This window comes from Amborella trichopoda, chromosome 11, assembly GCF_054954075.1.
Source record: "Amborella trichopoda isolate Santa Cruz 75 chromosome 11, AtrichopodaSantaCruz75HAP2 v2.0, whole genome shotgun sequence".
NCBI lineage: Eukaryota > Viridiplantae > Streptophyta > Magnoliopsida > Amborellales > Amborellaceae > Amborella > Amborella trichopoda.
The window spans coordinates 39676457-39703295 of NC_142346.1; the positions used below are offsets into that span (position 1 = coordinate 39676457).

General features: G+C 38.4%; 2 protein-coding genes across 6 annotated transcripts; one reads left to right on the forward strand and one right to left on the reverse strand.

The window, feature by feature from the left end:
- Positions 1–1384: 1384 nt before the first annotated feature.
- On the forward strand, positions 1385–19000 carry NADK2 (NAD kinase 2). Of its 4 annotated transcripts, none has more exons than XR_016044070.1 (8): positions 1385–1966; positions 3355–5295; positions 7808–7929; positions 8072–8175; positions 8286–8510; positions 8790–8864; positions 15474–15575; positions 18386–19000. XR_016044070.1 is itself a non-coding variant. In XM_011626073.3 (8 exons), the coding sequence occupies exons 1-8, from the start codon at positions 1760–1762 to the stop codon at positions 18587–18589; spliced, it is 3018 nt and encodes a 1005-aa protein (XP_011624375.2). In that variant the 5' UTR covers positions 1385–1759; the 3' UTR covers positions 18590–19000. The 4 variants fall into 4 exon arrangements, 3 of the variants coding, with proteins under 3 accessions (XP_011624375.2, XP_088707619.1, XP_088707620.1); XM_011626073.3 differs by having other exon boundaries at positions 8034–8175; XM_088851493.1 differs by lacking the exon at positions 15474–15575 and having other exon boundaries at positions 8034–8175.
- A 3010-nt stretch (positions 19001–22010) lies between these two features.
- On the reverse strand, positions 22011–26054 carry LOC18436908 (uncharacterized). 2 transcript variants are annotated; one of them, XM_006847130.4, is made up of 3 exons: positions 25757–26054; positions 24822–25222; positions 22011–22553 (listed from the first exon to the last, which is right to left on the reverse strand). In XM_006847130.4, exons 1-3 carry the CDS (start codon positions 25916–25918, stop codon positions 22109–22111), a joined length of 1008 nt encoding a protein of 335 aa, XP_006847193.2. In that variant the 5' UTR covers positions 25919–26054; the 3' UTR covers positions 22011–22108. The 2 variants fall into 2 exon arrangements, 1 of the variants encoding a protein (XP_006847193.2); XR_016044071.1 differs by having other exon boundaries at positions 22431–22553; positions 24693–25222; positions 25757–26047.
- Between the last annotated feature and the right edge of the window lie 785 nt (positions 26055–26839).

Consider the following 26839-nt stretch of genomic DNA (forward strand, 5'->3'; position numbering starts at 1 on the left):
AAAATTTATTTATGCAACAATATAAATAAATCTCAAACTTATTTATGCAACATAATATTTTTTTTTATGCTAAAAACAACATAATATTTTGATGACATATCAAAAAATCAGTTGGTCTGCAAATTTGATCCTCTAATGGACCTCCTTCAAAGATTGATAAAGAGTGATGATGTGATAGAAAATAGATGAGAGAATGGATGAGAGAGATAAAAAAAGGTTTGAAAGTGCTTAACAATTCGTCAAAATAGGTTTTATGAAAAATTTAGGAAAAAAAAAAGCAGGAAACAATTACGATACTAAGAGTATCGTAATTTCTTAAGTAAAATACCCTACACTTATTACGGTACCCGTAGAACCGTAAAAAGCTTTTGAAGAATTACAGTACTAGTAGTACTGTAATATATTATAAGAACAATACGGTACTCATAGTATCATAAATTAAACATTACTGTGTTTTTAATACCGTAATTCTTATTACGATACAAAGATTACTGTAAATGGTAGTTTCATCCAAAAATTCACAAAAATAGAAAAAAGAGTGTGGGCGAGGTTTTGCGGAGTTGAGACTTTTTTTCTAATTTCTTAAAAATATGGGTATATTAGCGATTATTTTCCAAAAAAAAAAAAAAGAGTAAGCAAGGAATAGGGATGGTCTTGACGTGATTTCAAGAAAAATATAGCTCATCTCCTAACAAAGGCGGGGAATCATAACCCCTACATAATTTTTTTAAAAAGAAAAAAGAAAAAAAAGAGAAAAAAAGAAAGAACCTGGTTTCCATACATATGTAGAAATGCGGGCTTATAGATGAATCTATTTTTGAGATAGATTTTTGGGCTTAATGTTTGAAGACATTTCATTTCTAACATGCGGGCAAATTATGAATATGAAAAATAAATAAATTTTAAAAATTAAAAATAATAATTCTAGGACGAAAACATTTGAACGCCATATGTACTCATGCGTTCAAGGAGGCATGGGACAATTTTCGAAAAAAAAAAAAAAAAAAACCTCGGCAAGGGCGAACCTTTGACGGCTCTGCCCTGACCAGGGCAAACAAAGAGGAAAGGGTTGGTGACTTCGAGGCTGGGTACCGGACCCCTAGAGAGAGAGAGAGAGAGACGCACAGTAGCGAAGTGAAAGAGACGTGAGAGAGAGAGAGAGAGAGAGAGCCGCACAGTAGCGAAGGGAAAGAGACGTGAGAGAGAGAGAGAGAGAGAGAGAGAGAGAGCCGCACAGTAGCGAAGGGAAAGAGACGTGAAGCCTGTACCCCCCCAACTCTATCCTTTCACGTTAACTTCCGACAATCAAATGGGACATGCATATCCACATTTCTGACTTCAAACACAAAAACCAATTTCATGGTTACAAATTCCCCTGGCCCCCTGTCCATACTTCAAACATTATCCAAACCCATTATCCTTTTCTCTTCCTCTCTCTTGAACCCTAAAGCCATTCGCCATCATTGAATTAAACACTCTTTCCCTTTCAATTCATGCCATTATTGTTTCTCTCTCTCTTCTTCTCCTTTTGCAAAAATTTGCAGGCGCATTCTATACTCATGATAGAGACATAAATTTGCAGGGAGGTTCTACCCTGATGATAGACAAACACCATCAAAGTTTTCTTCCCCCTGTGCAAATTTTTACTGGGACATTTTTCATTGATGATAGGAAAGCGCAATTGGTTTTTGCTGCCATTTAAGTGCTGGTTCTCACCGGAATTTGGAGAGGCTTGAGGCTTGACAAACCGATTAACCCAATGCTTTCGTGTCCGCTTTGTCCTTCTCCTTTCTCTTTCTCCCTATTTCAGAGAAACCCCCGAATTCTTTGCGGTGGCTGTCGACGGATTACACGTGTATTGAGTGTTGGAAGGAGAGAGAAATGGGTTCGACCCAATTCAGCTGTAGAAGTTGCGGGTTTATTGGGCTTAGAATCCTCGCAATTGGTTCTTGACAAACTCGCTCAGGTCCACATCTCTGCAATTCTTAGCATTTTGTTTTTGTGTTTTCTTGGAATATATGGTCTCGTTGTCACTGGCCTGAACCTAAAACACGGGTTTTATTGGAAATTGGTTTGTTTGTCTTATCTTAATGGAATTTTTGTGTTATTCTTTGCTTTCTAACACTTTTGCAGGTATATCATGTGGTAATGATGGTCATGTAGCATTTCCCATGTGAGGACCAAGATTTTTGGTTGTCGAAATGGTGCAACTTCTTTGTTTGTTACGATGTTGCTTCGCAAGTGCACTTGAATGCATTGGAGCTATTTTGAATTGAAAGCAGTTAAGGTTCTCATTCATTATAAAAAAGGAATTAAGGTTCTAATTTTGTTTTTCTGAAATTGGAGAAGAGCTTTCTGTGGTTATTGGCCATATTTATGTAATGGATGCGAGGAGTACTCCTCAACGTTAGGCAATGGATTGGTTCCTAATCCTATATTGGATCACCTGGATCTTAATGATTATGAGTTCAGGAAGTCTTCTTCCTTTAGATGCAAACCCATGTAGTTTGAGCACCAATGATTCAAGGAATGGTTAAAGGGTGGTGGTTTTGTTGAGGTTTCATTGGTTTGAGAGAACTTGAAGAATACCCATTGGTTTTGGGTGGAGCTCTTGAAAATAGTTCCCTGTCACTTGTGGAGACAATCCTGGAAATGCCTTGTAGTTTGTGATCTTATACAAGGGACTTGTCAACTAGGAGTCTTCCCTTACCCCTCATTAGCCAGCACAACTTTGTGTATTTCTATCTTTGCTGGTAGAAAGCCTGTCAATGTTTTTCCTTCAAAGAACTAAGAAAGCCTGTCAATATTAGTTGCATGCTTCTACTCTCTGAGGTTAGAAAACCCTATGGATATGGCATTACATATAGGGACTCTTCCACTCTTGTGATCACCTTTGGAACACCCATTTGGCTTTCTGTCAGCCAGAGATGCTACAAATTTTATTAGTATAATTACATTTAAGTTCACACTGCAAGAGTCTTCTTGACATTGGAGGTTTTTTGGATGCTTGGTTCAGTTGTATATGTCATAGATGTTAATATGAACTTCTTGCACATGTTTCTTGGCCTTGGCATTTTGCATTGTATCTTTAGTTTCTTAAGAAATTTAATACAAATGCTATTTATGTGAAGCTTAGATTTATTTGCATGTTTAATTTCCCATTATTCAGTCTTTAGGTTCATGACTTCAATATTTGTTTGACATTGCTTTAATTGAATAGCCAGTATCTTACTTAGAGTTTATTACATTTTTTGCCAAAGACATGTAATTTTTTTGACTGGTTCATAATTCTTCTTAATACCCACGAGTTTACTGACACATTTCTTCCTTGGTTTGGGTTGAAATATCTTTCAGTCTCATGACTTATCCCAACTGTTCTGGGTTGGTCCTATTCCTGGGGATCTTGCAGAAATTGAGGCATACTGTAGAATATTTAGAACTGCAGAACAGCTTCATATGGCAGTTATGGATAGTCTATGCAATCCAGAAACTGGAGAATGTGTTGTTTCATATGAGTCTACCCCAGAGGAGTTATCAATCAATGAAGAGAAAGTCGTTGCAGTACTAGGTTGCATGAATGCTCTGCTTAACAGAGGAAGGGAAGAGGTTCTAAGCGGGCGATCATCTGTCAGAAATTCATTTCAAACTGGAGATTTGCATGATTGGGATGGTTCTAACGTTCCACCCCTCGCCATATTTAGGGATGAGATGAAAAATTGTTGTAGAAATTTCCAGAGTGCTCTTGAGCATTATTTGGCACCTTTTGACAATCGAAGGACCAATATCTGGAGAAGGTTGCAGAGGCTTAAGAATGTTTGTTATGATGCTGGCTTCCCACGTGCAGATGGCGACCCATGCCAAACCATATTCGCAAATTGGGCTCCTGTGTATTTATCTACTGGAAGAGAAGAAGGATCATCATCCAAAGATGGTGAAATTGCTTTCTGGCGAGGTGGACAGGTAACAGATGAAGGTTTGGCATGGCTTATAGACAAGGGATACAAGACAATTGTAGACCTTCGAGCTGAAGAAATCAAGGATGAATGTTATGAAACTGCTATTGAGCATGCTGTTTCTACTGGGAAAATTAATCTGGTTAAGCTGCCTGTGCAAGTTGGGACTGCCCCATCAAGAGAGCAGGTTGAGATGCTTGCATCATTACTATCAGATAATGAGAAACAACCACTTTATCTCCATAGCCAGGAAGGAGTTTGGAGAACTTCTGCAATGGTATCAAGATGGAGGCAATACACAGTCCGTTGTGTTTCACAGTTAAACTCAACTCATGCAAAAAATATGTCTGAAAGGCCATTTGCTGTTACTCAAAAATGGGAGAAGGATCAAATAGGCGAACAAAACCTTTTTCCTACTCAGGAACAGAGTGCAAAACTTGAAAATGGTTCAAAGACCAAAGACCAAGGTTGTCGAGGTGATGTCTCTATAAATGAACACCTTGGAAAAGAGGGGGATAATGGCATATCTGATGATAATGAAGGGTCTGTAAATTCTGGAGATCGTGATGAAGTCAAATTAGATGCTGATGTCTCTTGGGATGTTGATCCCTTCAAGACCCAGTTTCCTACTTGTAATATTTTCTCAAGGAAAGAAATGTCTAATTTCTTTCGAAGTAGGAAAATCTCACCCGAGTCCTTTTTCCTTTCTCATTGTCATAGTAACAATTATGACATTTTCACGAATTTGAGCAAAACATCTGCATCAATGGACTATTGTAGAGACCTTCCCACACATGTTATTAACTTGAATACTGAGGAGCCTGGAGTGTCAGGTAGGGAGAATGGTATTTCAGATGATAATTTGAAGTCTCCTGGTGTGATTACCAGCACAGAAAGAAGGCATGCTGGTGAACATAATTCTAGACCTCTTGGTTTGTCAGTGAATGGCTCCACTCAAGAGGGAAATCATGTAAACAATGGGTCGTTGTTCTCCATCTCTAGGTCAGCAAAGACAATGCATCCTAAACCAGGAGAACAGATTCAGCAGAATAAGAATAATGCTGTTCAATCTGTTCATTCAATTGATGAAGATACAGCTGTTGTCAAGGGGAATATGTGTGCTTCTGCTACTGGCGTTGTAAGAGTGCAATCGAGGAAGAAGGCTGAGATGTATTTGGTACGCACTGATGGATTTTCTTGTACTCGGGAAAAGGTGACAGAGTCGTCTTTGGCTTTCACCCATCCAAGCACCCAGCAGCAAATGTTAATGTGGAAATCTTCCCCGAAAACAGTTCTGCTTTTAAAGAAGTTAGGTCAAGAACTTATGGAAGAGGCAAAGGAGGTATGATGTGAACCTACTGTAATTAAATAACATCTAACTCGTATCCATTGATATATTCATTTCTTTTCAGTTGTCTTTGTAACGTATTGTGAGGAATTACTACTTCCATGGCAATGCTCACGAATCTAGAATTGTAATCTTGTACACTTCTCTTAATGTTTGAAATATCTTAGCACCTTGTGATGGCAATAATCAATTACTTGGGGTTTTTTTGTTATGCAATTCTCTAATTACCTATACATTCTATTTAGGGAGAATATAAAAAGGCATTGATGATCTCAGCATTGAATTGATTGAACTTGCTGACAATTTCCTTAAAACTATCATTCAGATGTCCCTAATTAAACATGGCTATCTGTATGTTAGCATCTTATTGAAACAAACCTCTGCAAATGTCATGCATGATTAAGATTCTCTGCTTTTAGAATTTCAGAATTGATGCTTTTTGTTGGAACTGGTTATTCTCATCAGCTTGTGCCTTTGTGAAATCAAAGATGAAAAGGTGCTTTCCTTTGGAAGCTTGGCTAGGGTTTATATAGTCCATTTCATGTGTTAGTTTTTCTTTAAAATCTATTTTTACTTCTTTCATTGGGGCTGTCAGTTCTAGAAGTATATCTTTGTATCTGTGTAACAGATTTTCTTGTTCACTCTTTTTTTTTTTTTAATCTTCATAATCATTTTGCTTGGTTTCTCTTTTATGTGAGAGATCCATGCTGCCAGCTGGCCTCTCTCACTCCATGAGGCATGTTTTCTGTGTCATGAAATGATGGGCTTCTCTTTTCTATGGATCCAGCTGTGTGTATATTATCCTCAGAACGATTTCTCTCCATACCAGTTCTTCTTTTTCCATTTACGTGGGCATTTAAATTTGTTTGTGGAGTTAAATAATGCAAATTTCTTTTATATGTTGTTCTTTTGGGGTCAGATTTATGTTTTTCCCCACATTTCAAAGAGAGGTTCATGAAATTGGGTTTCTTATGTTGTTTTAGGTCATGTACTGTTTCAATAAGTTTTAGAATGGAACTTTGGGGGTTATTAGTGGTGAGGGTGCTTCTTGTGAATTGGATGCATTCTCATTCCATTGTAGTCTACGAGATAGCATTAGTTATTCAGTTTTACTGAATGAAATGATCCGAAACAAATGACAACTGGGAGTACATTCAGAGTACAAATGAGATGGGGGAGTCTCTTGCAATAACGATTCACATGTCATCAATATTTTAGAAATGGGTTCAGAGGCAGTATTGTTGGGTTTTTGTGGCTATTTAAAGACTTTATGAGAGGATCTAATGAATTTCATAATAGTGGAATAATGAACTCCTGTGGGAGTATGGTCCAAAGGGACCTAAGTTGGCAATATTGACGATCACCCTTCATAGGTCAAGATAAAATTAGAGGTTACTTTATAAGATAAAGATTGATGCATAGTTTAATATAAAATTGAAATCTACTTAAAATAATAAAATTTACAAGAAACTATATGATTTAGTTGATTGAATTCAAAGCAAACATTAAGGGACTCAGAAGAATTTCAATAATGGTCATAAGTTGCTGCCATAACAGTATGAATGCCATGATTGCCTGCATCCCAAATGGAAAAAGGCCTTCTACATTCTTAAGTCTAAAAAATACACAGATGACTTAGTATAACTATTGACAATCTTGAGACTGTAGAATGAGCTAGGCTTCAACATGCTATTCCCTTCAACATTAAGAAGCTTGGGGAGCTTGCCAACTTCTTTCATCTCGAGGTTCAGAAGGCTACAAAGGACTGATACTTGTGCAGTGGCACTGCACTTCAAATGTTTTTTGGAGGTTTGGAATCAATTAAATACTGTTGCATATATATTTTATGTAATGATTTGGGCACATAGGAGTAAGACGTGTTCTTTAGGCAGCGTGCTCAATGAAAATATTTGATCGTCCACAATTTGGTATACATTGAACTTACTATTTTGTGCTGTGCGGTGTTATAGCAACATGCCATCTATCATGCCAACTTCTGCTCTGAATTGCATGGCAGGTATAGCAATTTAGTAGTGGTTGAGTTGGTCAACTATAGAAAAATGAAGTAATGAGCACCTTATGTTTCCATTTACGTAGTAAATGTTACTATTTGAAGGCTCTTCCATAGTCGAACTAGTTCCCACTAGTATATTTCTTAAGGAATAGAAAATGTTAGTAGGGGCATTTTGCTTTGTTTTAATTTCTTCCTTGATTGTGATGCATATCTATTTCTAAATATATGTTGATCTTGCTTATATGAAACTTATTTGTGTTGCTAAACTTCTAAAGAATATTTCTCTTCCCCTAAATTTATTGCTCAGTTGTGCTAAACGTTTGTCCATGCTGTCTGTCTTACCTGTGCAATATATGTTGCTGTAAATATGTGCAGTTACAGATTTCTAATCGTATGCCATATTCTAAATATATCTCCAATCTCCTTGCTATATGTTCCAGATGCATAGTTTTGAGCAATTGCATATTTTAACTATATCTTACACATTCATAGGTGGCCTCATTCTTGTATTACCAAGAGAAAATGAATGTTCTTGTGGAACCTGACGTGCATGATATTTTTGCAAGAATCCCTGGTTTTGGATTTGTGCAAACATTCTATAATCAGGATACAAGGTAAAAAATAGCACAGACCTGGAATCACCTTTATTATCTCATGGATTGGGTTTTACATTCGCCAGATCATGGCTCACCTTGAAAATTTTTTACCCAATATGCAGTGATCTTCATGAGAGAGTTGATTTTGTTGCATGTTTAGGAGGTGATGGGGTTATTCTACATGCATCAAATTTATTTAGGGGAGCAGTTCCTCCTGTGGTCTCATTTAATCTTGGTTCTCTTGGATTTCTCACTTCCCATACGGTATATGACTTTTTTCCACATTGTTTATGACATATAACTTGGTTATTAGGTTATTCTTGGAATTTTCAAACAAGTTTTAAAGATTCCATGTCTTTATATGTTTGTTGCAGTTTGAAGATTTCAGACAGGATTTAAGGGCTGTTATCCATGGGAATAATTCTCTTGATGGTGTTTATATAACTCTCAGAATGCGCCTACACTGTGAAATCTACAAAAATGGCAAAGCTATACCGGGCAAAGTATTCGATGTTTTGAATGAGGTCGTTGTAGATCGTGGTTCTAATCCATACCTTTCCAAAATTGAATGCTATGAACATAATCGACTCATAACCAAAGTAAGACCCTTAGTTTTCTAACTAAGTATTACATGTTGCTCTTTTCTTGGTTTTCTTTTGATGATTAATCTTATGTTATGGTTCGTGATCATTTATTCTTTCATTATTTTGCAAAAGTTTATTTTCACATGAAAAAGAAACCAGAAGATATTCTTTTAATTTCTTGTCTTCCTCACTTTCTTGGTTAGCTGAACTCGTTTTGTAATTGGCATTTGTAGACTATCTTCTTTGTATGAACATGTTTCTTATTCTTTTTACTTCCTTTTACTTTGTTATCAGGTTCAAGGTGATGGAGTCATAGTGGCCACACCTACTGGAAGTACGGCATATTCCACTGCTGCTGGAGGTTCCATGGTTGGGCCCTCTTTTACTTTTGACCTCTACTTATTTTCTTTCGTCTTTAGTTAGGTTGCATGTACAATCATGTTGTATCTTACTTTTTGTTGGTTTTATGAGTCTTCTTGCAAGCATTCAGCTGTATGAATATTAGGGCTGAGAATTTACCCCATTTCGGATCCTATTCAGATGTGGGAATGGATCCAAGATTTGGATCTAAAATTCAAATCCGGATCCAAAATTTATATCCGAAGTGTAATTCGGATCAGATCCGATCTTGATACGACCCAATTTTTGAAATAGTATATACTATATAACATTATATATATAGATATAGGGAAAATGTCGAGAATAGCCCACTAGCTCATATCTACATATGAGCCCAACGGCCCAAATGGTCCAGATTGAATCTGGGCCGATCTAACTATCACAGCCTCATTTTGTATTTGAATTTTATTTTATTTCTACAAATCCAAATACCTTGAAATTTTAGGTGTGTATTCTTAAAAATTGGAGAATCTAATAAAAATATCAAAAAAATAATTTTCAAGAAATAAATTTACCAAAATACCCCTGAAACTTTTTGGGGGTATTTTGATCAATTTATTTTTTACAAATTATTTTTAAATATTTTAAAATTAAAATACGAAATGAGGTTGTGACCATCAGATCGGCCGGATTCAATTTGGGCCATTGAACTCATATGTAGCTGTGAGTTAATGGGCGAACCTCAACATTTTCCTTAGATATAAATATATATTTATTAATATATAATATAATACCCTTTAAACTTTTAGAAGACCTAATCCAGATCGTATGTATTGTTTTTGGATCCGGATCCCATGTATAGTTTTCGAATGCCGATTTGGATCCCATGTATACTTTTCAGATCCGGATCTGGATTTGGGTGGATCCAGACCCGATCTGAAAAATTTCTCATCCCTAATGAATATGAAGCAAGTGGGAAACTCGAAATCTCTCGGATCAAATTTAAACCATGTATTCTAAGCATGTTGTAGACTTACAATATCAGATGGTGCAATAATAATTCTTTAGTTTCATTGGTGTTTGCTTTTAAGATGTTCCAAAATTTGGATTTGAGGAATGTTTTTTTTCCGGAACATGTTAATTGTTGTATCAAGTAGAAAAAAAGAAGAAAGTTACAAGAGTTTAGGCTACCCAGAGACAGGGTGCCCTGTACAAAAACCCTCAATGGCTCCAAAAAGGGGGGAGCCACGTCTTAACAATGGTAGCTGGGGGCATGGCAGGGACAGTTGGGAGCAATTGATGTTTGCAGTAAAAGGAGGATACCTAGAAAACCTCTGAGGTGGTGGGTGACCAAACGATCTTATCAGTCCCTTAGAGTGGGAGAAAGATGGCCTGAAGAAGGGAATACAGTTAGGAAGTCTGGCATTTTGTGATCCACCAAAGGCCTCTTAAAATTTGGGTTCCACACCCTGGCTATGCCCAGAGTTTCGAAATGGTTGGCCACTGTCTCCTAGGTTCTCTAGCAAGAAGGAACAAATTGTGGAACCGATCTCTCGGCAGAGAATGACCTATCCAAAGGTCAGACTAGAAAAGGACTTTGTTTTCATTCTGAGTTTGGAAGCGTATATTGGCTTTGAAAGGGTTATAGCTGCGGAGCAGAGATCTCCATAATCCGGAATAGTTGCTGTTGGACCTGCCGCTAGGGAGCCAAGCTGATTCCTTATAGCGGTACTTGTGTCTAAGGACCTCTTGCCATAGGTGGTTCTCTTGGGTGGCAAAGCACCACCAATATTGGCCTAGGAGGGCAAGGTTATTAGATTTAAAGTTGCGGATACCCAGTTCCCCTTGGGACTTAGGCAAACAGACTTAGGCCTAAGAGATTAAGTAGTGTTTTCTCCCTCCCTCTTCGGACCAGAGAAAATTTCTCCTAGGTTGTTCAAGGCGGGCGGCTACAGAGGAAGGCATGTGGAAAAGCGATATCTGTGAATGGGGATATTGGAGAGGGTTGCCTTCATGACGGTTATTCAACCCGCAGATGAGAGGAACCTTCCCTTCCATCCGGCGAACCTCCAATCAAACTTGTCAATTATGTGGCTCCATTACCTCTGTTTAGGCTTACCAATGCACGAGTGCAAGTCCAAACAGGATGATGACACGTTGTCAACTTTGTAGCCCCATCTACTGACAATAACTGACAACATGGGCTTGGACTGACACGTCGATCATTTTGGATTTTGCCATATTCACTCTAAAATGGTGGCCATTCCTAAACATTTGAGGAATAGGAGCAGGGAGGCAACCTGTTGGGTGGTAGCATTGCCAAAGAGGATGGTGTCATCAGCATATTGGAGATGTGAGATTTCGAGCCCATGGCTCCCAATTTTGAAGCTTTTAAGGAGACCTTTTTGGTACATCCAAGAGATGGGTCTGCGAAAGACCTCGGTGACTACCGCAAACAGTAATGGCGAAAGGGGGTCATCCTGCCTAAAACCTCTAAAAGAGGGGAAGAATCCTGTAGGATAACCATTGATGAATGTAGAGAATGAAGTGTTGGAAATGCATCCGCGGATCCAGGGCCCCCAGCAGGGCCCAAAATCCATCCTTTGAATGGTCTCGTTGAGGATAGCGTAGTCAACATGGCCATAGGCTTTCTTCCAGTCCCAGTCCAGTATAGCTGGGATCTTGGCAAGGTATCTAGAGTGAATGCATTCGTGAGCCACTTAGGCTCCATCAAGGATTTGGTGGTCCTTGACAATAGACCCTTGGGTCGGGGAAATGACCCAGCTGAGGACCTCTTTTGGCTTGGAGGCAAGGACCTTAGAGAGTATCTTATAAGAGGTTTTGATCAAACTGAGCAGCTTGAGGTTTTTGAGCTCTTTTGTCCCCTCAACTTCGGAATAAGTGCGATGAATGTAGCATTCATTGCCTTATGGATTATCCCTCTAGAGTGATATTCGTCGAAGAAGGCAAGAAGATCAGATTTGAGACAATTCCAGAAGGTTTCGAACAATGCCCAGAATATCAGTCTGGTCTAGGGGCGCAGTCGTGGCCAAGATCTTTCATCGCCTTGAGAATCTCTTCTAAAAAGGGGCATTCTAGCCAAGCTGCCTTGTCCAATGCGATGGTTTGGAAGGACAAATTGGCCATCAACAGACTAGGACTTGAGGGAGCCACGAAGAGATTTTTGAAGAAGTCAATGATGGCTTGTTCAACAAGAGGAGCTTGGTCTAAAACAAGGTCACTAACTTTGATTTGGGAGATGGTATTGTCTCACCTTCTACAGTAAGCAATCTTATGAAAAGGTGGTATTGAGATCACCGTCTTTAAGCCATTTGACCTTGGAATGTTGGGACCAAAAAATCTCCTCCTTGCGGAGGAGTTGATAGCTAATATTGGATTGGGCTTTTGGAATCTCAGAGATTCTAATACTGCGCTGTTGTCCAAATGGTGGTGGCGCCTCTTCACCGTAGAGGGCACCTTTGGCAGGACGTCCTTCGCCGAAAATACCATATTGACCCCTCTAGCTGGCTGCCTCTTGCCATGCCAACAGCCTAACCTCTGGGTTTTTACGATCAATACTACGCTGCTATGAACTATTCAAAGCTAATGCTCGTTTCCTCTTGGTAGATCTGGCAGTGGGATGCTTTACTGGTCCAACCTTTGGATTGGACATACTCCTCTAAGGGAGAGATTCCCCGATCTCTTCCTCCTCACTTCCAACAAATCTGCCACTGTTTTTTAGTATATACCCTCATCCAGCCAGTGCAGAACTTGGACGCCCATCTTCAGGCGTCCCCTTCGAGATTACGAGCTGGATTCTTTCCTCCAACTTGAAGCTCTCATGCATTCTGTTACCTCCCACTTGTGGGTGGTAGTAGACTCATTTGGGACCCCAACCATTCGACATTTTCATGGTATCTTCATGCTACTTGGTTTCCATGTCATCCCACAACCCCCCTCAGCCTTTCTCTGCCCTGGCCAAGGCATGGCTATCTGTTCAATTGGCTAACCTTATACCAGAGGTGACAGTGGACCAATTACAAAAGTGAGGCATGTCCATACCCAATCAATGCTCTATGTGCCTCTGCAAGGAGGAGATAAATGCACACCTTTTCCTTCATTGCTCAGTGGCAAAGAAGCTCTGGGGGGAGATCTTACAACTCTTCGGGTGGGTGTGGGTCACTCCACCGTCAGTCCTAGCCCTCTTTAACTTATCCCATTTCCACCCATGGAAACCAGGGGCTTTGCTTTGGAAGGCTGTTGTCTCTGCGACCTTATGGGCAATTTGGACTGAGCGCAACCGGAGGTCATTAGAGGAGAGAGTACATCGCTGGAGGGCCTCAAGAAGCGCATCAAAATGTTGGTCATTTTTTGGGTCAGAACTACAGACACTTCCAAGCCTATTCCTCCTCAGATTTCTTGCTACATTGGCAATTGTTGAGCCAAGTTACTGTTCCACGGGTCTCCCGTGCTTCCCTCTGGAGACCCCCAGATATGGGTTGGATCAAATTGAACTCCGATGGCTGCTCCTTGGGCAATCCAGGACCAGCTGGGGTTGGGGGTCTTTATGGGGACCATTCTGGCTACATTATCTTTTCAGTCTCTAAATCTATTGGAGTTGCCTATAGCATGCCAAAGCTTGTGCATTGCTTGATGGCCTAAGAGCTTTCAGGCCTAAGTGGGGTGATCGACTTGCCATTGAAGGTGTCTCCAAATCTATCATATCTTGGGCCTTGGGTTTTGTTGGTCATCCGTGGAGGCTTGCTCACATTTTTGATGAAATTTTCGATATTACTAGACGCCTTCACATCTCTTTGACACACGCTTGGTGAGAAGCTAACTCTCTCACTGACACCCTCGCGAAGGAGGGGGCAGCATCATTGTCTGGGGGTGGAACCCGCTGACATTCTTGCAGACAATGGCTTCCTCGATTCTTTTGTTATAGTGGATGTATAGCATTTTTTTGTATCTAATTCACCATCTTGGTGACATACTGCCCCTTTGAGGGCCTATTTAACGTTTTCCTTTCCTTAATACAAGTCAACGTTTCTCAAAAAAAAAATTGCTATCGTATACATAGGGAAGATTTTTTGAGTAGGTTAGCTGAATTAGGGCCTTGAATGCTGTGTTGTGGCCACACAATCAAGTCAAGGGCTGAACCCCTGAATTTTGGAAATCGTGTACCTATTCAAACTTAATGAAGCTTTCCTGGTTCCGGAGGAAATGTATTCTGCAGATGCATCTATTTTACTTTTTTAGTTTGATAAATGCATTTGTTTTGCTCTATGTATTCTATTTGAGCCCATTAGCTCACTCTATTGATGACCAAGTTTTGCATCTCATAGAATTCTTGGTATGATTGCTGGTGCTTATTATCACCATGTACTTGGTTCATGTGTTCCCATAAGTAAATAGTTGCTGCTAGAAGAATGTTGGTATATAGCATGGGCTATAGGAGTTGACTCTGTATGTGTACATGTGCGTGTGTTCTTTCTTGGACCCTCTAATGGTGAACTCAGAAGTGTGCTCCACAATTTCAACAGGAGAAGCTAATGGGGTTGCAAGATATTTTCATATAGGGGTGTTTGTCATTGTTTTTCAAGGGCAATGGCAAGATCTGTACTTTGCAGCCTGATATTCATCTTATAAAGATGTGTGTGTTCAACTATTATGACCCTCTTAGATGCCAAAACAATAACCCGAAATACCAGGATTCCATCTAGGATTGTGTTCTTAACTGGCCAGAAATGAAACAGGCGAATACAACCATAAATCAAGCAAGAAGCAAAAAGATGGAACACAACTCAAGAGCACAATATTCACATGGTTCACCGCAAAGGGGTTGCACTACTGGGTACGGCAAAGTGAAAATCCACGCTTCTATTGATATTACAGATTCCTTGATTTTGGGACACAAAAGTTACCTCTCTGACGCTTGACAATACTCTGTTGATTATCCTTGTTAAGTATACTTCTCCTAACCAGCAATGCCTGCTGATCGCCCATATTTTTCCAACTGCTGAAGCTGCCTCTGGGTCTGGGATGAGGACTTTGAGAGCATGGGAGACTTTCATCCACTAATAGGGGATACTGCCCAATCTTTCCATGGGAACTGTTTTTTTGTAGAGGACCTGCTTCTCTCTACAAGAGGCGAGTTATCTCTGTGTAGGGGCCTCACCTCTCTGCCTGTAGGCCTGGCTCTTTCTCTCTCTAGAAGCCTACATTTCCATGAGCAGTGACCTCAACTAGGGTGACTGCTATTATCTATTTCTCACTCTCTAAATACAGCACATGAGGCACACCTCTCACTCTCTCTTCTCTCTCTCTCTCTCTCTCTCTCTCTCTCTCTCTTTCTCTCTCTCTCTCTCTCTCAAACGGATTATTTGCTTCAAGCCTTCAAAAATCCTAAACTTACTAAAGCTTCTGCAATTGCATCCCATTTAATAAGGGGTTTCTATGGATGATAACAAAGTTCAACAGTTCCTTGCTTTCAAAGATTGTCTTTGTGATCACCCCTGGCAAATGATACGAATGATATGCGCATCTTGTTTTCTGTATTTTGAATATCATGTGGTTTCCTTTGTTTATTGATTGTTAGAATATGGTTGTTCACATTTCAGTTGTGTATTTGAAATTCAGGTGCATCCAAATGTTCCTTGTATGCTATTCACTCCTATCTGCCCACACTCACTGTCATTTCGACCAGTGATACTTCCGGATTCTGCTCGACTAGAATTGAAGGTGACTTTAATCATCCATCTTCAAAGCATAGTTGTAGACGTCCTTCCTTTGCACTTTGTTATACTAATTATTCTTACAAATGATTGCCCTAAATAATGGGGAAGATATTAACTAGGAAGCTATTGTCTATTTATATATGCTGATATCATTCTAAAGTTGCTTATCCTGCCTTTAGTATTGTGGCTTTTGCAATTATTGGCATCCTTTGTTTTCATAGGCCAAATACTTTAGGCCATTTTGAACTGTTACATGATACTCAATGCTTGCCCTTGCCTTATTTTCATGCTTGTGCCTTGATGGCATCTATTTCCTAATTTCTCAGTTTCCAGAGCTTATGGTTCACTTTTGCTTTGAGTACATCTTAGTACTTCAAATGAGACTGTTTTCTTCATGCTGGTGGGTTTACCATGACATTAATATAAAAAAGTCAAATAGAAGATAGAAGATAATGTTTACTACTAAAATGTTATAAAATAAACCTATTATAGGAATGTAGTTATGGCTCGTGTGTATCTTGGAACAATAGATGTGCTCCAATTTGCTATGATCGACGCATGGATCTAACTCTGAAAGTGTGAACTAATGTTTACTACTAAAATGTTATAAAATAAACCTATTATAAGAATGTAGTTATGGCTCGTGTGTATCTTAGAAGAATAGATGTGCTCCAATTTGCTAAGATCGACGCATGGATCTAACTCTGGAAGTGTGAACCATGATTACCATACGTTCTCACTATTATGGAAATGAAACTGTTTGCAAACTATGAACAACATGCGAGGAAGTGTATTTGAGTAATGATTTTCAGTATATACATTATTAGCTTAAGAAAATCATATTCTCGTCAGTGAAAAAGGGGACTAAATCCATTAGAGACATGTACATTTAATAACTAAGGTACCGTTTTTGGATAATATATGGACACAAACACAACCCCCATTCTAACATAATCTGAATGTAACCTAAGACATTGCATTCCCGTCCTATCTGGTGCATCAATATATTTAGGGAAACTATCAAAATGCACCCAACTTATCAATTATTTGGCATTTTACCCAGTTTCATCTTATTCCAACTCATGATCATGTGTATTTTGATGGGGCTTTTTGAAATTAAATTAAAGAAATGGGTAAAGTGTTAAATAGTTTGTCACTTAGTTGCATTTTGATAAATTTCCCATGTATTTGAGTACAATTTTTCATGATGTAATTGTGCGTATGTCCAGGTAATAGTGAAGAAATCTGCAACTTTTTTATAGTAAATATATGGGAAATGGTCAATCAAAAAGACCATCTTTTAAGTAATGATGACATCAGCAACAATGACTTGTTACAATAAGTGAGATCTAAACAGGCCTGAATGCCAGTGAAATCTCTTACAGGGAAACTTTTAGATTGTTTGATGAAGTTTGTATGTTTTTGAATGAAGACATATAGCAACAGGTACCTGTTATGCCATGAAACTCATTTCAGATGATACCACCCACTTCCAAATTATGCTGCTTCTAATATTGTTGCAACATGACTGACCCTAGAAATTTACCTTTCATGATGAAAGTTTAGTAAAATTTACTTCTAGAAATCATATTTTTAATCTGCCATAGTACCATGATGCTCACCAATTGTTAAAATTCTATTCTTCTTGTCCTTGGTCAGATCAATTTAGTTTCTGCTTGTCTGTGAGCCAAACAAAATGCTCAGTTGGTTACTTAAAAGATCAGCATGGACTGTGTGTATAGCCACTCAACCAGATGCAAAAGCTGTCCTTACTTTATTTAAAAGAGACCGCTGCCCTTAATCAAATACTGATCCGTTTGTGGTCTCTGTATCTTTATCAAAGAAGATTCTCGAAAAGTTCTATCAGAACTTAGATTTTATAAGCTCTTCAAATGACCAGTCTCATTATCATCATCGTCATCATTACTTTTTTTTTTGATACTGATCATCATTACTTCCTAGTATCAAGCATAAAAGCCTTTAAATAAAGTCCAGATCATGATTCTATTTTTCTTTTTTTCGGCTGCGTAGATCATGATTTCTAATCTTAAGAGGAAGAGTATGCCATACACCACTGGTGGTCTGATACTGGTGCATGGTGTTTGGTAAACCACGGGGCTATCCACACTCTGTTTGTGATGAGAAATGGTGAAGGCTAACTGTATCTTTGAGAGCTGTGGTTATTGTTTATCATCATTCTTGAGGAACGAATGGTGGATCCCCGTGGTGTGCCATACAGTTTACAACAGAACTGCAGGACCATTCAGACCACATGGGGCATGCGGCAAGCCTCAATGTGCATGAAAGACCCACACAAACTATTTGTTCTCATTCAACTTCATGCTCTCTATTAGATTCCTTGTGTAAATGTGTTGTGGAAGATTTGTTCAGGCTTTTTGGATCAAAAGATATGGCATAGTCCAATGGACTATGTGATATGATAATCCAAGCTACATCCACCATCCCATTTCCTCTGATGGATGGTTGGCAATTCACTCTACCTGTTGAATGCCCTTTTGGGGCCCAATCAGTTGATCCCAATTATCCATCAGTGAGAACAGATCATGGATGTGGACTTGGAGTACCACATTCCGCAGGCAAATGGACTGTGATTTTGTTTTTTGGGTGAGTCACTGGGGGGGCCCTACCCTTGGTAGGAATTAAGCCTAGGACAGCGTTGCAAATCGTCAAGCGCTAACCATTAAGCCTGGGCTCTTTTCCTAAATGGAGTGTGATTTACCTTGCCCTTTTTTAATTGCCAATGTTTTAGCTTTACTCTCAAGCTAGTGGTTCTTGCTTTTTGTGTTCCAATAGATCCCTGATGATACAAGAAGCAATGCATGGGTTTCCTTTGATGGAAAAAGGAGGCAGCAGTTGTCAAGGGGTGACTCCATTCAAATCCAAATGAGCGAACATCCTCTCCCCACCGTCAACAAATTCGATCAAACAGGGGACTGGTTCCTAAGCTTAATCCGATGCCTTAATTGGAATGAGCGCCTTGATCAGAAGGCCTTGTAAGCTTTGCAATAAGACTAGGCCCACCTTAGGTACTGTATATATAGTCTTGTACACTGTCATTTTTAAAGTGGATGAGCTAGATGGATGGCCAGATACTTCTGATGGGCAGTCGGCCTTTAAATCTGTATCATCCATCATACGATAAAATACTCCAATGAAGAAAGAGAAAAATGAGAAGCAGGAAGGCAACGGTCCTAGTGTAAAGGAAGAAACAGAAAGAAAGGCAGGAATACTAGGGGATCATTCCAGGATGCATCAGAATATAGTTAATATTGTACACATTTATTTGTTATAATAGATATTCATTTGAGCAGCGTCGTGCTGAATGCTGAAATAAGATTTTGAGGCTATTTACATGTGAGACCTTGAGTCGTCCATTTCCTTTAATTAGAAAAACGTGGCATTTGAACATACTGGAAGTTCGTATATGTGGTAGTTATTTTACTTGTTCTTTGGCATTTTCTTACAGATTTCATTTGAATTTCCTGGAAGTTGTACCCCTGCTAGTTACGTATAAAACTGTTTCTGAGTTTAGTCTCAGGTTCCTTGCATTCTTGAAGTGGAAGTCTTGAAATTTACAGGAGGGGGGTATTCTAGGAGTTCCATAAAGTTGTCTGCATGTTGAAGAATCTCTTTTCCAGAAAGGAAATTTATACCTAGGGTCACATTTCGACTATTCTTATACTCGGTTTCAACTTTTAACAATTCATCTACAATCTTTTTTTGTTCTAGTTTGTGAAAAATATGTTTTTGGTACTTTTTTATTGAAAGATTTCTTCTTTTTTTTTCTTTGCCTTCGTTTTCTTTGCTAGTGCTTGCTCTCTCTCTATGAGGTTGTTGGCCATCATCAACAGCTGTAATCTCTCTCTCTTTCGCTCTACCATCGCCTTGCATTTCTAAATTCTCAGAAGAATTTCTCTCATGGGACATACCCCACCGGCCAATTTCTCTGTAAAATCTCTCACTCTATCAACAATCTGCTTCTCTTTTTTTCCATCAATGGACGTATACACCCCATCAGCCAATTTCCTCAAAACGTTTTACCCCTCAAAACACATTTAACTTCTGGACAATCGATCCCTCTCTCTCTAAAATCTCTCTCTCCCTATGGTTAAGATTTCTCTTCCTACTCACCACCAGCCTTAGGGCCTCAACAATGCTCGCCGTTGCTCAGAGAGAAGAATCCGAGTTTGTGGGTTAGAGAGAGACAGGGATGGGAGCTTAAAGTGGATGTGGATAGTAGATTCATTGGAGAAAGAATTTAGAGAGAGAAAGATGGAGTGTGAGTTTGGGTGGGTATGGCCATGAGAGGGAGAAGTTCTAACTGTGAAATGCTCTTCACCCTTATGTTTCTCTCTATTATATGCCCTCTCTCTCTCTAAAAATTTCCCTGTTTCTCGTTGCTGTCTGAAATTCTCCCTGTTTTTTCGTTGGTGTGTAGGAGGTCTTCTGCCCATCTTCACCTGCTTCATTTGGTCCACCGCCATGGTTGGAGGGGTGAGGCAGGGGCAGAGATACTTAGAGAGAGAAAGAGTCGACAGAGAGAACGGGGCACGGAAGCCCTAATTTAAATTTGCAAAATCTGCACCGTCCAAATAAATGGACGGGCAGCACCCTTTTAGAAAAAGAAAATGGTTTGATAGGGCTGCAGCTTTATCAAAATAAGTGAAGCCTCACGTCATAACTCATCAAAAATTGCAATTCAACCACTAGAAAACATTTACACCGATATACCGGCTTGAACATTATGTTTGTGAAAAAAATTTAAATTTCAAGTTCTAAAAATAATGTATATTGTAACAAATTATTAAACCGTCTATTTCTCCTTAAAAATAAGCATTCAAAGCCAATTTCTAAGTTTTAAATTTTGTTGTCGGTGTTGGAAATTAAATTTAAAGCTATCATAGAGATTTTTTTTGCCAAAAGTGTTCTGCAAATAATAATTTGACGTGAGGCTTTATTTTGTTTGCATAAACCCCAGGTCTTATAGAAACTTCATCACGTAGAGCGTCCTAATCTTTCTTGAATGGTTTCTCGACCTAATCTTTCTCCGATAGTTGAGAGGATATGTATATCTCTAAATTCTACTTTTTGGATGGTGGAGAGTGTATCTCCCTATCTAAATTATATTCCTTGTTTTTTAAAATTATATTGGTTTCAATTTTGATTCATTTGGGTGCACCTAAAAAAATTATAAGAATGACTTAAATACCCTTCTAAAATTTTTAGGGCCATTTTAATCATTTTAAATTTTTCGATTTATTATTTCTAATTTTTTTGGGTGTGTAATGATAATAAATACATATCACAATTTCAGTCCGGAAAAAAATTTATATAAAATTGACATTTATATTGTAGAATTAAAGTGTACATTGTAGAATTAAGGTGTGCATAAAAAATACATCGAGAAGGCTATTTTGATGTTGTTAAACCATCAAATCGATCATCTCGATATCATCGAGATATATGGATATAAAAAAAAAAGATTTCAAATCTACAAAATGTTACATCTTACAACACATTATGTGGACCGTCCATTTTCAAAATTCTTATGTGTTTATAAATATGCTTGATTAGATAGCCTTGGAGAAGGTTAAGGGTGTAAATGGGTCGGGTCAAAGTCGACCCCAACCCAAACTTAACCCAACTAGGGAGGTTTTTTATACTGTTAGAATTTTGCAAGTGATCTACACCGTCCATTTATAAATGACAGTTGAGCAATCTACATTTCTATTTATATGAATAATAAAGATATCAATTGAAACACCTCATCCATTGAGTCGAGATATTGGCGAAGAAAATCAATTCAAGATGATTGACACTCAATGCCAAACATGCCGAAAGCGAGTCAGCATACATAATAGCCTGCTAATTTTCCAAATGAAAAAGTTCAATGAGGCACATAACGTTCAGATATATTCAAATTTCCTTTTTACAAAAATATGCAAAAGCATGAAAAAAGAGAAATTTTTTCTTTTTTTTGGATAATTCAGTGGAGAATACAAGCCCCTACCCGTTTCAAATAGTCTACTGCTAATTTTCCAAATGAAAAAGTTCAACATTCGGATATATTCAGATTTCCTTTTTACAAAAATATTCAAAAGCATGAAAATGGAGAGAAATTCTTTTTTCTCTTTTTTTTTTTTTGGGTAATTTAAGTGGAGAATTCAAGCCCCTACCCAATAATCCAAGGGTTAATTTTATGAAAGGGTTAGTAAATTGGTTTTAGTAGGAAATGAAAACTACAATGTGTTGACTAAGGTGTGGGGGTGTTACCACCGTGACCGCATGCCCTTTCACGGAGAGAAAATTTGGAGTATACATGTTTGAGTTAGACAAGTCTTTCCTCCCATTTTGAATATCTCAAGAACAAAACCGTAAAAACATACCCTCAAAAATCAAAAATAAAGAGAAACCATAATGACAAAAGCATCACATATTATACAAGATGTACAAAGAAGGGCCATTGTGACTAATTCATTAATATATCAACAATGACTTAAGAGAGAGGGGAAAAGATCATGATTCGCCAATGAGGAGCTGTTGAATTGCCACTCTCTGATCAGGACTCAAAGAGGAAGGAAATTCTACATGGAACTTAATTCTCAAGTCCCCTCTCTTTCCATTTTCTTTGAGGATGGGCATGCCTTGGCCCTTGATCACCTTCTCATATCCTGGAAATATTATCTCATTGCAATACAAACTTATCTTCTCTCCACCCAAGAGGGGCACAGATAGGGTGCACCCAGTCAAGGCCTTCACTAAGGGGATGTCCCTAGCCAAGACCAGATCATTGCCTTCTCTCTTGAAGAAGGGGTGCGGCTTCTCTGCAATCAAGAACACCACATCAGTTGGTAGTGCACCGGGGCGCTCATCACCCATGCCCTCAAAGGTGATCTCGGTGCCCTTCTTCCATCCTGGCTTCACTTTTATTTTCAATATCTCCTCTTCTTTCTCTATCCTCCTGCAACCAAATGAGACCCCCCATAAGTTAAACCCCTTTCAATTTTGTGCAGCACCTAGGCCAGAAGCCAATCAATCAAGGGAAATTATTATCAACAACACACATATGTATGTATATATATGTATAGAGTACATCATTAGAGCATCTATGGTCCATTTTAGTGACAAACAGATTTTTGATGATGGGTATTTTCCTAGTTGATTCTCTGATGTCAATAGAGCAGCATGATCTAAAATATACAGGCGGAAGCTTAGCTTGTTTGGCGGTTTCAGATCAAACTTGATTTCTTCCACTCAAACAGTACACACAAGCCGGAATGTTTATCATTACACTGAAGCCCAAGGGGTAGTACACTAATTTATCATATTAGTGCATACCATACATTGCCTGGATAGTGAAGAATACAAATCCCGGCCCACCGTCCATCCTCAACAACAGGCAATAGGGATGAATAGATGCCCCCTTCACGACTTAAAAGTGAACCATAGCTCATCTCCACCATTATTCATGAGGATAGATGGCAGATGTTCAGTTCAGATATCCCACACAGCGTACGCACAAACAGGTATATTACATTTTATTCTAAGCAATCTACATTATGCTTTTTTTTTGGGTAAGTACAATCTACATTACACTTGAGTTATTCATGTGACAGAGGAAGATCTCATGCATGAAAATGTATGGTATATTTTCCCATCAATAAACCTTTTGCAAAAGAGGATTGTTCTACTATATACCACAAATAATAATGTTTGGTATGCTTTCCAATCAATCAAACTTTTCACACGGCTAAACATGTGATAAAATTTCAGGACTGTACCTGCTAGGTTCTAGACAAATTTGACATATCAAGATAGACCCCTTACTTCCTTTTTTTTTTTTCTGTTCCTTAGTGAAGCTAACTCCTTAGTGAAGCTAACCTATGCTATTATTTAAACAGGGACGGTTTGCAAGTCTCTCTCAAGGTTTAATACTTTAATCATATATGGTGATACCTTGATCGAGAACTTTTTGGTTTTCTTTCTCATATAACTTTTTTTTCAATTTCCCTATTTTCCTAAACAAATTTTGACTTCCTATCTTCCGAAGTAAAATCTAAAACAACAGATACATCATCTAATCCCAAATTAAATAATAGAGATGTAAAATGGAAGTTATTAAATTACTCTCTCTCTCTCTCTTACCCTGGGTAGCAGGGCAATACACCAATTCATCTCAATTCTAAAATAAGGATTTCTCTTAAATGGAAGATGGAGAACAATATTAAATGCAGCTACAAATATAAATATAACTTACTAACAAATACAAACGGAACCTCATCCAAAACATCAAGGGATAAATATTAAAATAACGCGCCTGACCAAAACTCTCAATAAGAAAATGGGGAACCAACCTTTTAGATTCTCTCAGTCATTAGGTCACACTCAAGTTGTACGGATTAGTATCCAGTCAAAAGGTTTCTTTGTGATTACATTATTGACATGATCATAAGGATTCATATGCTACTTTGCCAAGAACAATCAAATATTCATGGTATTTTATATGCAGATGCTCCATAGTCCATACATAATCCTGACATTATCCTTGAAGAGAAATGTGCATTATAGTCCATACAACCATAGAAACAGTATGGTCACAAGTGCTTTCACCGTCCAATCTGCACACTAAGCAATGAGTTGATATTATAAACTTTAGGAAGAGAGAAGTATATTGTGACCCATACAACCATAGAAAATCTATGATCCTGAGTGTTATCACAGTCAAATGAATGGATGGATGTCAATTGACAGTACACCCCCACTGGTCATCCATGCCATTGTAGGTTCCATCTCTCTACCCATTATCCTCATTCATCAAAAGGACGGTGATGACGGTTAGGTCGAAACTTTTCTACTACGGTGTGGGTTATGTAAAAGTATATAATAAGGCTACTTATCCTTAGTTGTTGGATGTGAAACAAGGTAGTCAAAGTGTGGTATTATTGGCAATGCTCAAAATAAAAAAAAATTCTTAAACTCTATGACACATCCCTAGCTATCGGATTTCATATGCACCTGGTAGGGGTGAACTTCTTGTAAAAAAACTAAATGATCCTATGAATTAGGACTTATAGATTAAGAATTCATTTAAGGGCCATACCTCGGGAAGGCCATAAATCCTCTTGTCTCCTCTCCCTACTTTCAACTATGTCCTCTTGGGCCTACCCTTAATATAAGGATCATTTAGGTGACCCCTAATATAAGGATCACTAGGTGAGAAAGAGAATACCCATTAGCCCGGACGACATCCCTAGAGATGGGAATCTTCTTCACACATCCACAGAAGAGCTCCTCCAAAGTGCACTCCAGCTTCCTCTCCACAGGAGACGGTTTCCTCCTCAATGCTGAGGGCAAAGTCGTCGCGTGCATTGCCCACCTCACCTGGCCATTTCTCCAGGATGATGATGACAATGAAGCTGATGGCACTCGATCAACTGTACCATACTCACTTTCAGCACTCCGATGCTTCCCATTCATGTTCGAACTCATACTCTTAGGGTACGAGCGGTGGCGATGGTGCCGATAGTCATCATCATCCACAATAGGCTCATCATTGGGGGATGAAATACCTTCTCCACCATCTCCTCCACCAGAGTAGTACATGCTCCTCTTCTCTTTGTCACCCAAAACCTAAACACCATCCATCAAAACAAAAAAATCAAATCCATACAAACCACAACAAAATAAAATTATCCATACGCGTAACAAAATAAAAGAATTAAATCTATGGACCACCCAACAAAATAATGGCACAAGAATCCAAATTCTACAACCTAACCACATATATATAAAATAAAAAAAAAATCATCACCCTATATCCACAGCCTCATAAAATTAACAAAATAAGAGTCAATTGTCCAATAATCTATTAAGATAGAAGGGAGTGTTAAAAAAAACAAAGAAAAAAAAAAAAGAAGAGGGTTTCTAAAGCATGAATTGACTCATGGGGGCGACCTAATCTACCAATTCAAAGCGAATTAAACTCAATTCATTGAAAAAAAGGGTTTCTCTCTCCTTGTAACAAGTGAAATTTTAATTAAACGAAACAATTTCAATGACCCAAATATAAAAGACAAAGAATAAAAACACATGAGAAAGAGAGAGAGAGAAGTAAAAAGGAAAAAAAAAAGAAAAGAAGAGAAAACAGAGAGAAGAAAAAAGAACCTCATATGCTTGAGAAATGGCCTTAAATTTGGCCTCTGCTTCCAATCGGTTTTGGGGATTCTTATCGGGGTGCCATCGCATGACCAGAGACTTGTAAGCTCTGCGTATTTCTTCGTCAGAGGCGTCCTTGGGAAGGAGGAGGATGGAGTAGTAATCGCCCATCAGCACACAACACAATTACAGGCCACAAATGTAGAGAGAGAAAGCAAGAGACAGACAGAGAGAATGAGATCCTAAGAACGAGGGGATGGGAGGGAAGGGAAGGCCGTAGGGCACCATATCACTCCGAATACGCGCTTTTAACTTCTTCTATTAAATCAATAATACCTTTGCCCTCGTCCTTTCTCAAAATGACCAATGTATCGTGCATTAAAATTATTATTATTATTTTTTAAAGAACTGATTATATGTTGCTGCTTCTAGGGACCATTTTGTCCGTTTGTTCCCTCGGGCAAATCTCAGGATACCAGCATTTTTAGAAACCAAGTTTTAAAGTGGTAACCTCTTTAACCTAGTGACACATACGCTTTAAAAAATAAGGAAATGTATACAATGAGATCATTTAATTTTTATGTAAGGTAGTCACAATTAATATTAACTATTGGATGTGAAACTTGGCGGTTATATTTATTCTATTGACGAGGCTCAATGTTCAAAAAAAATATTCTCCAACTTGGTGATACACCGAAAGCTATTAGATTTCATATCACTTGTGACCTTTTTGTACCAAAAGTAAATAATCTCATCATATACAATCCTAAAAGATGATATCCAAATATTATCCAATTTATGGAGGCCAAAATCTAAGTGTTAGATAATTCAAAATTTAAAATGGAACCAATATTTCAAATAGAACAATGCCACATAATTATCTTTTTTACCTGAGGGAGTTAATGCATTCTCTCTCTCTCTCTTTATGGTGTCTTAGCACTACTCTTACTCGTGTGATCAATATTTACCATTTATACTATGCTCTTTCGTGAGCATAGTTTACTTCTACTGCCTCGGTCAATGACCTACTATGGAATATTTTTTCAATCTAAAATTTTCATAACCACATTAGAATCATCATCGTCATAACCT

Bases quoted from the DNA above. Each gene is read 5' to 3' on its own strand.
- LOC18436908 (XM_006847130.4), bottom strand. From the start codon at position 25,918: ATGGGCGATTACTACTCCATCCTCCTCCTTCCCAAGGACGCCTCTGAC. The intron at 25,223-25,756 runs GTTCTTTTTTCT...GATGGTGTTTAG, and splicing joins CCATTTCTCAAGCATATGAG to GTTTTGGGTGACAAAGAGAA. The intron at 22,554-24,821 runs GTATTCTCTTTC...ATTTGGTTGCAG, and splicing joins GATGTCGTCCGGGCTAATGG to GAGGATAGAGAAAGAAGAGG.
- NADK2 (XM_011626073.3), top strand. From the start codon at position 1,760: ATGCTTTCGTGTCCGCTTTGTCCTTCTCCTTTCTCTTTCTCCCTATTT. The intron at 7,930-8,033 runs GTAAAAAATAGC...CCCAATATGCAG, and splicing joins TTCTATAATCAGGATACAAG to TGATCTTCATGAGAGAGTTG. The intron at 8,176-8,285 runs GTATATGACTTT...TGTTTGTTGCAG, and splicing joins GATTTCTCACTTCCCATACG to TTTGAAGATTTCAGACAGGA.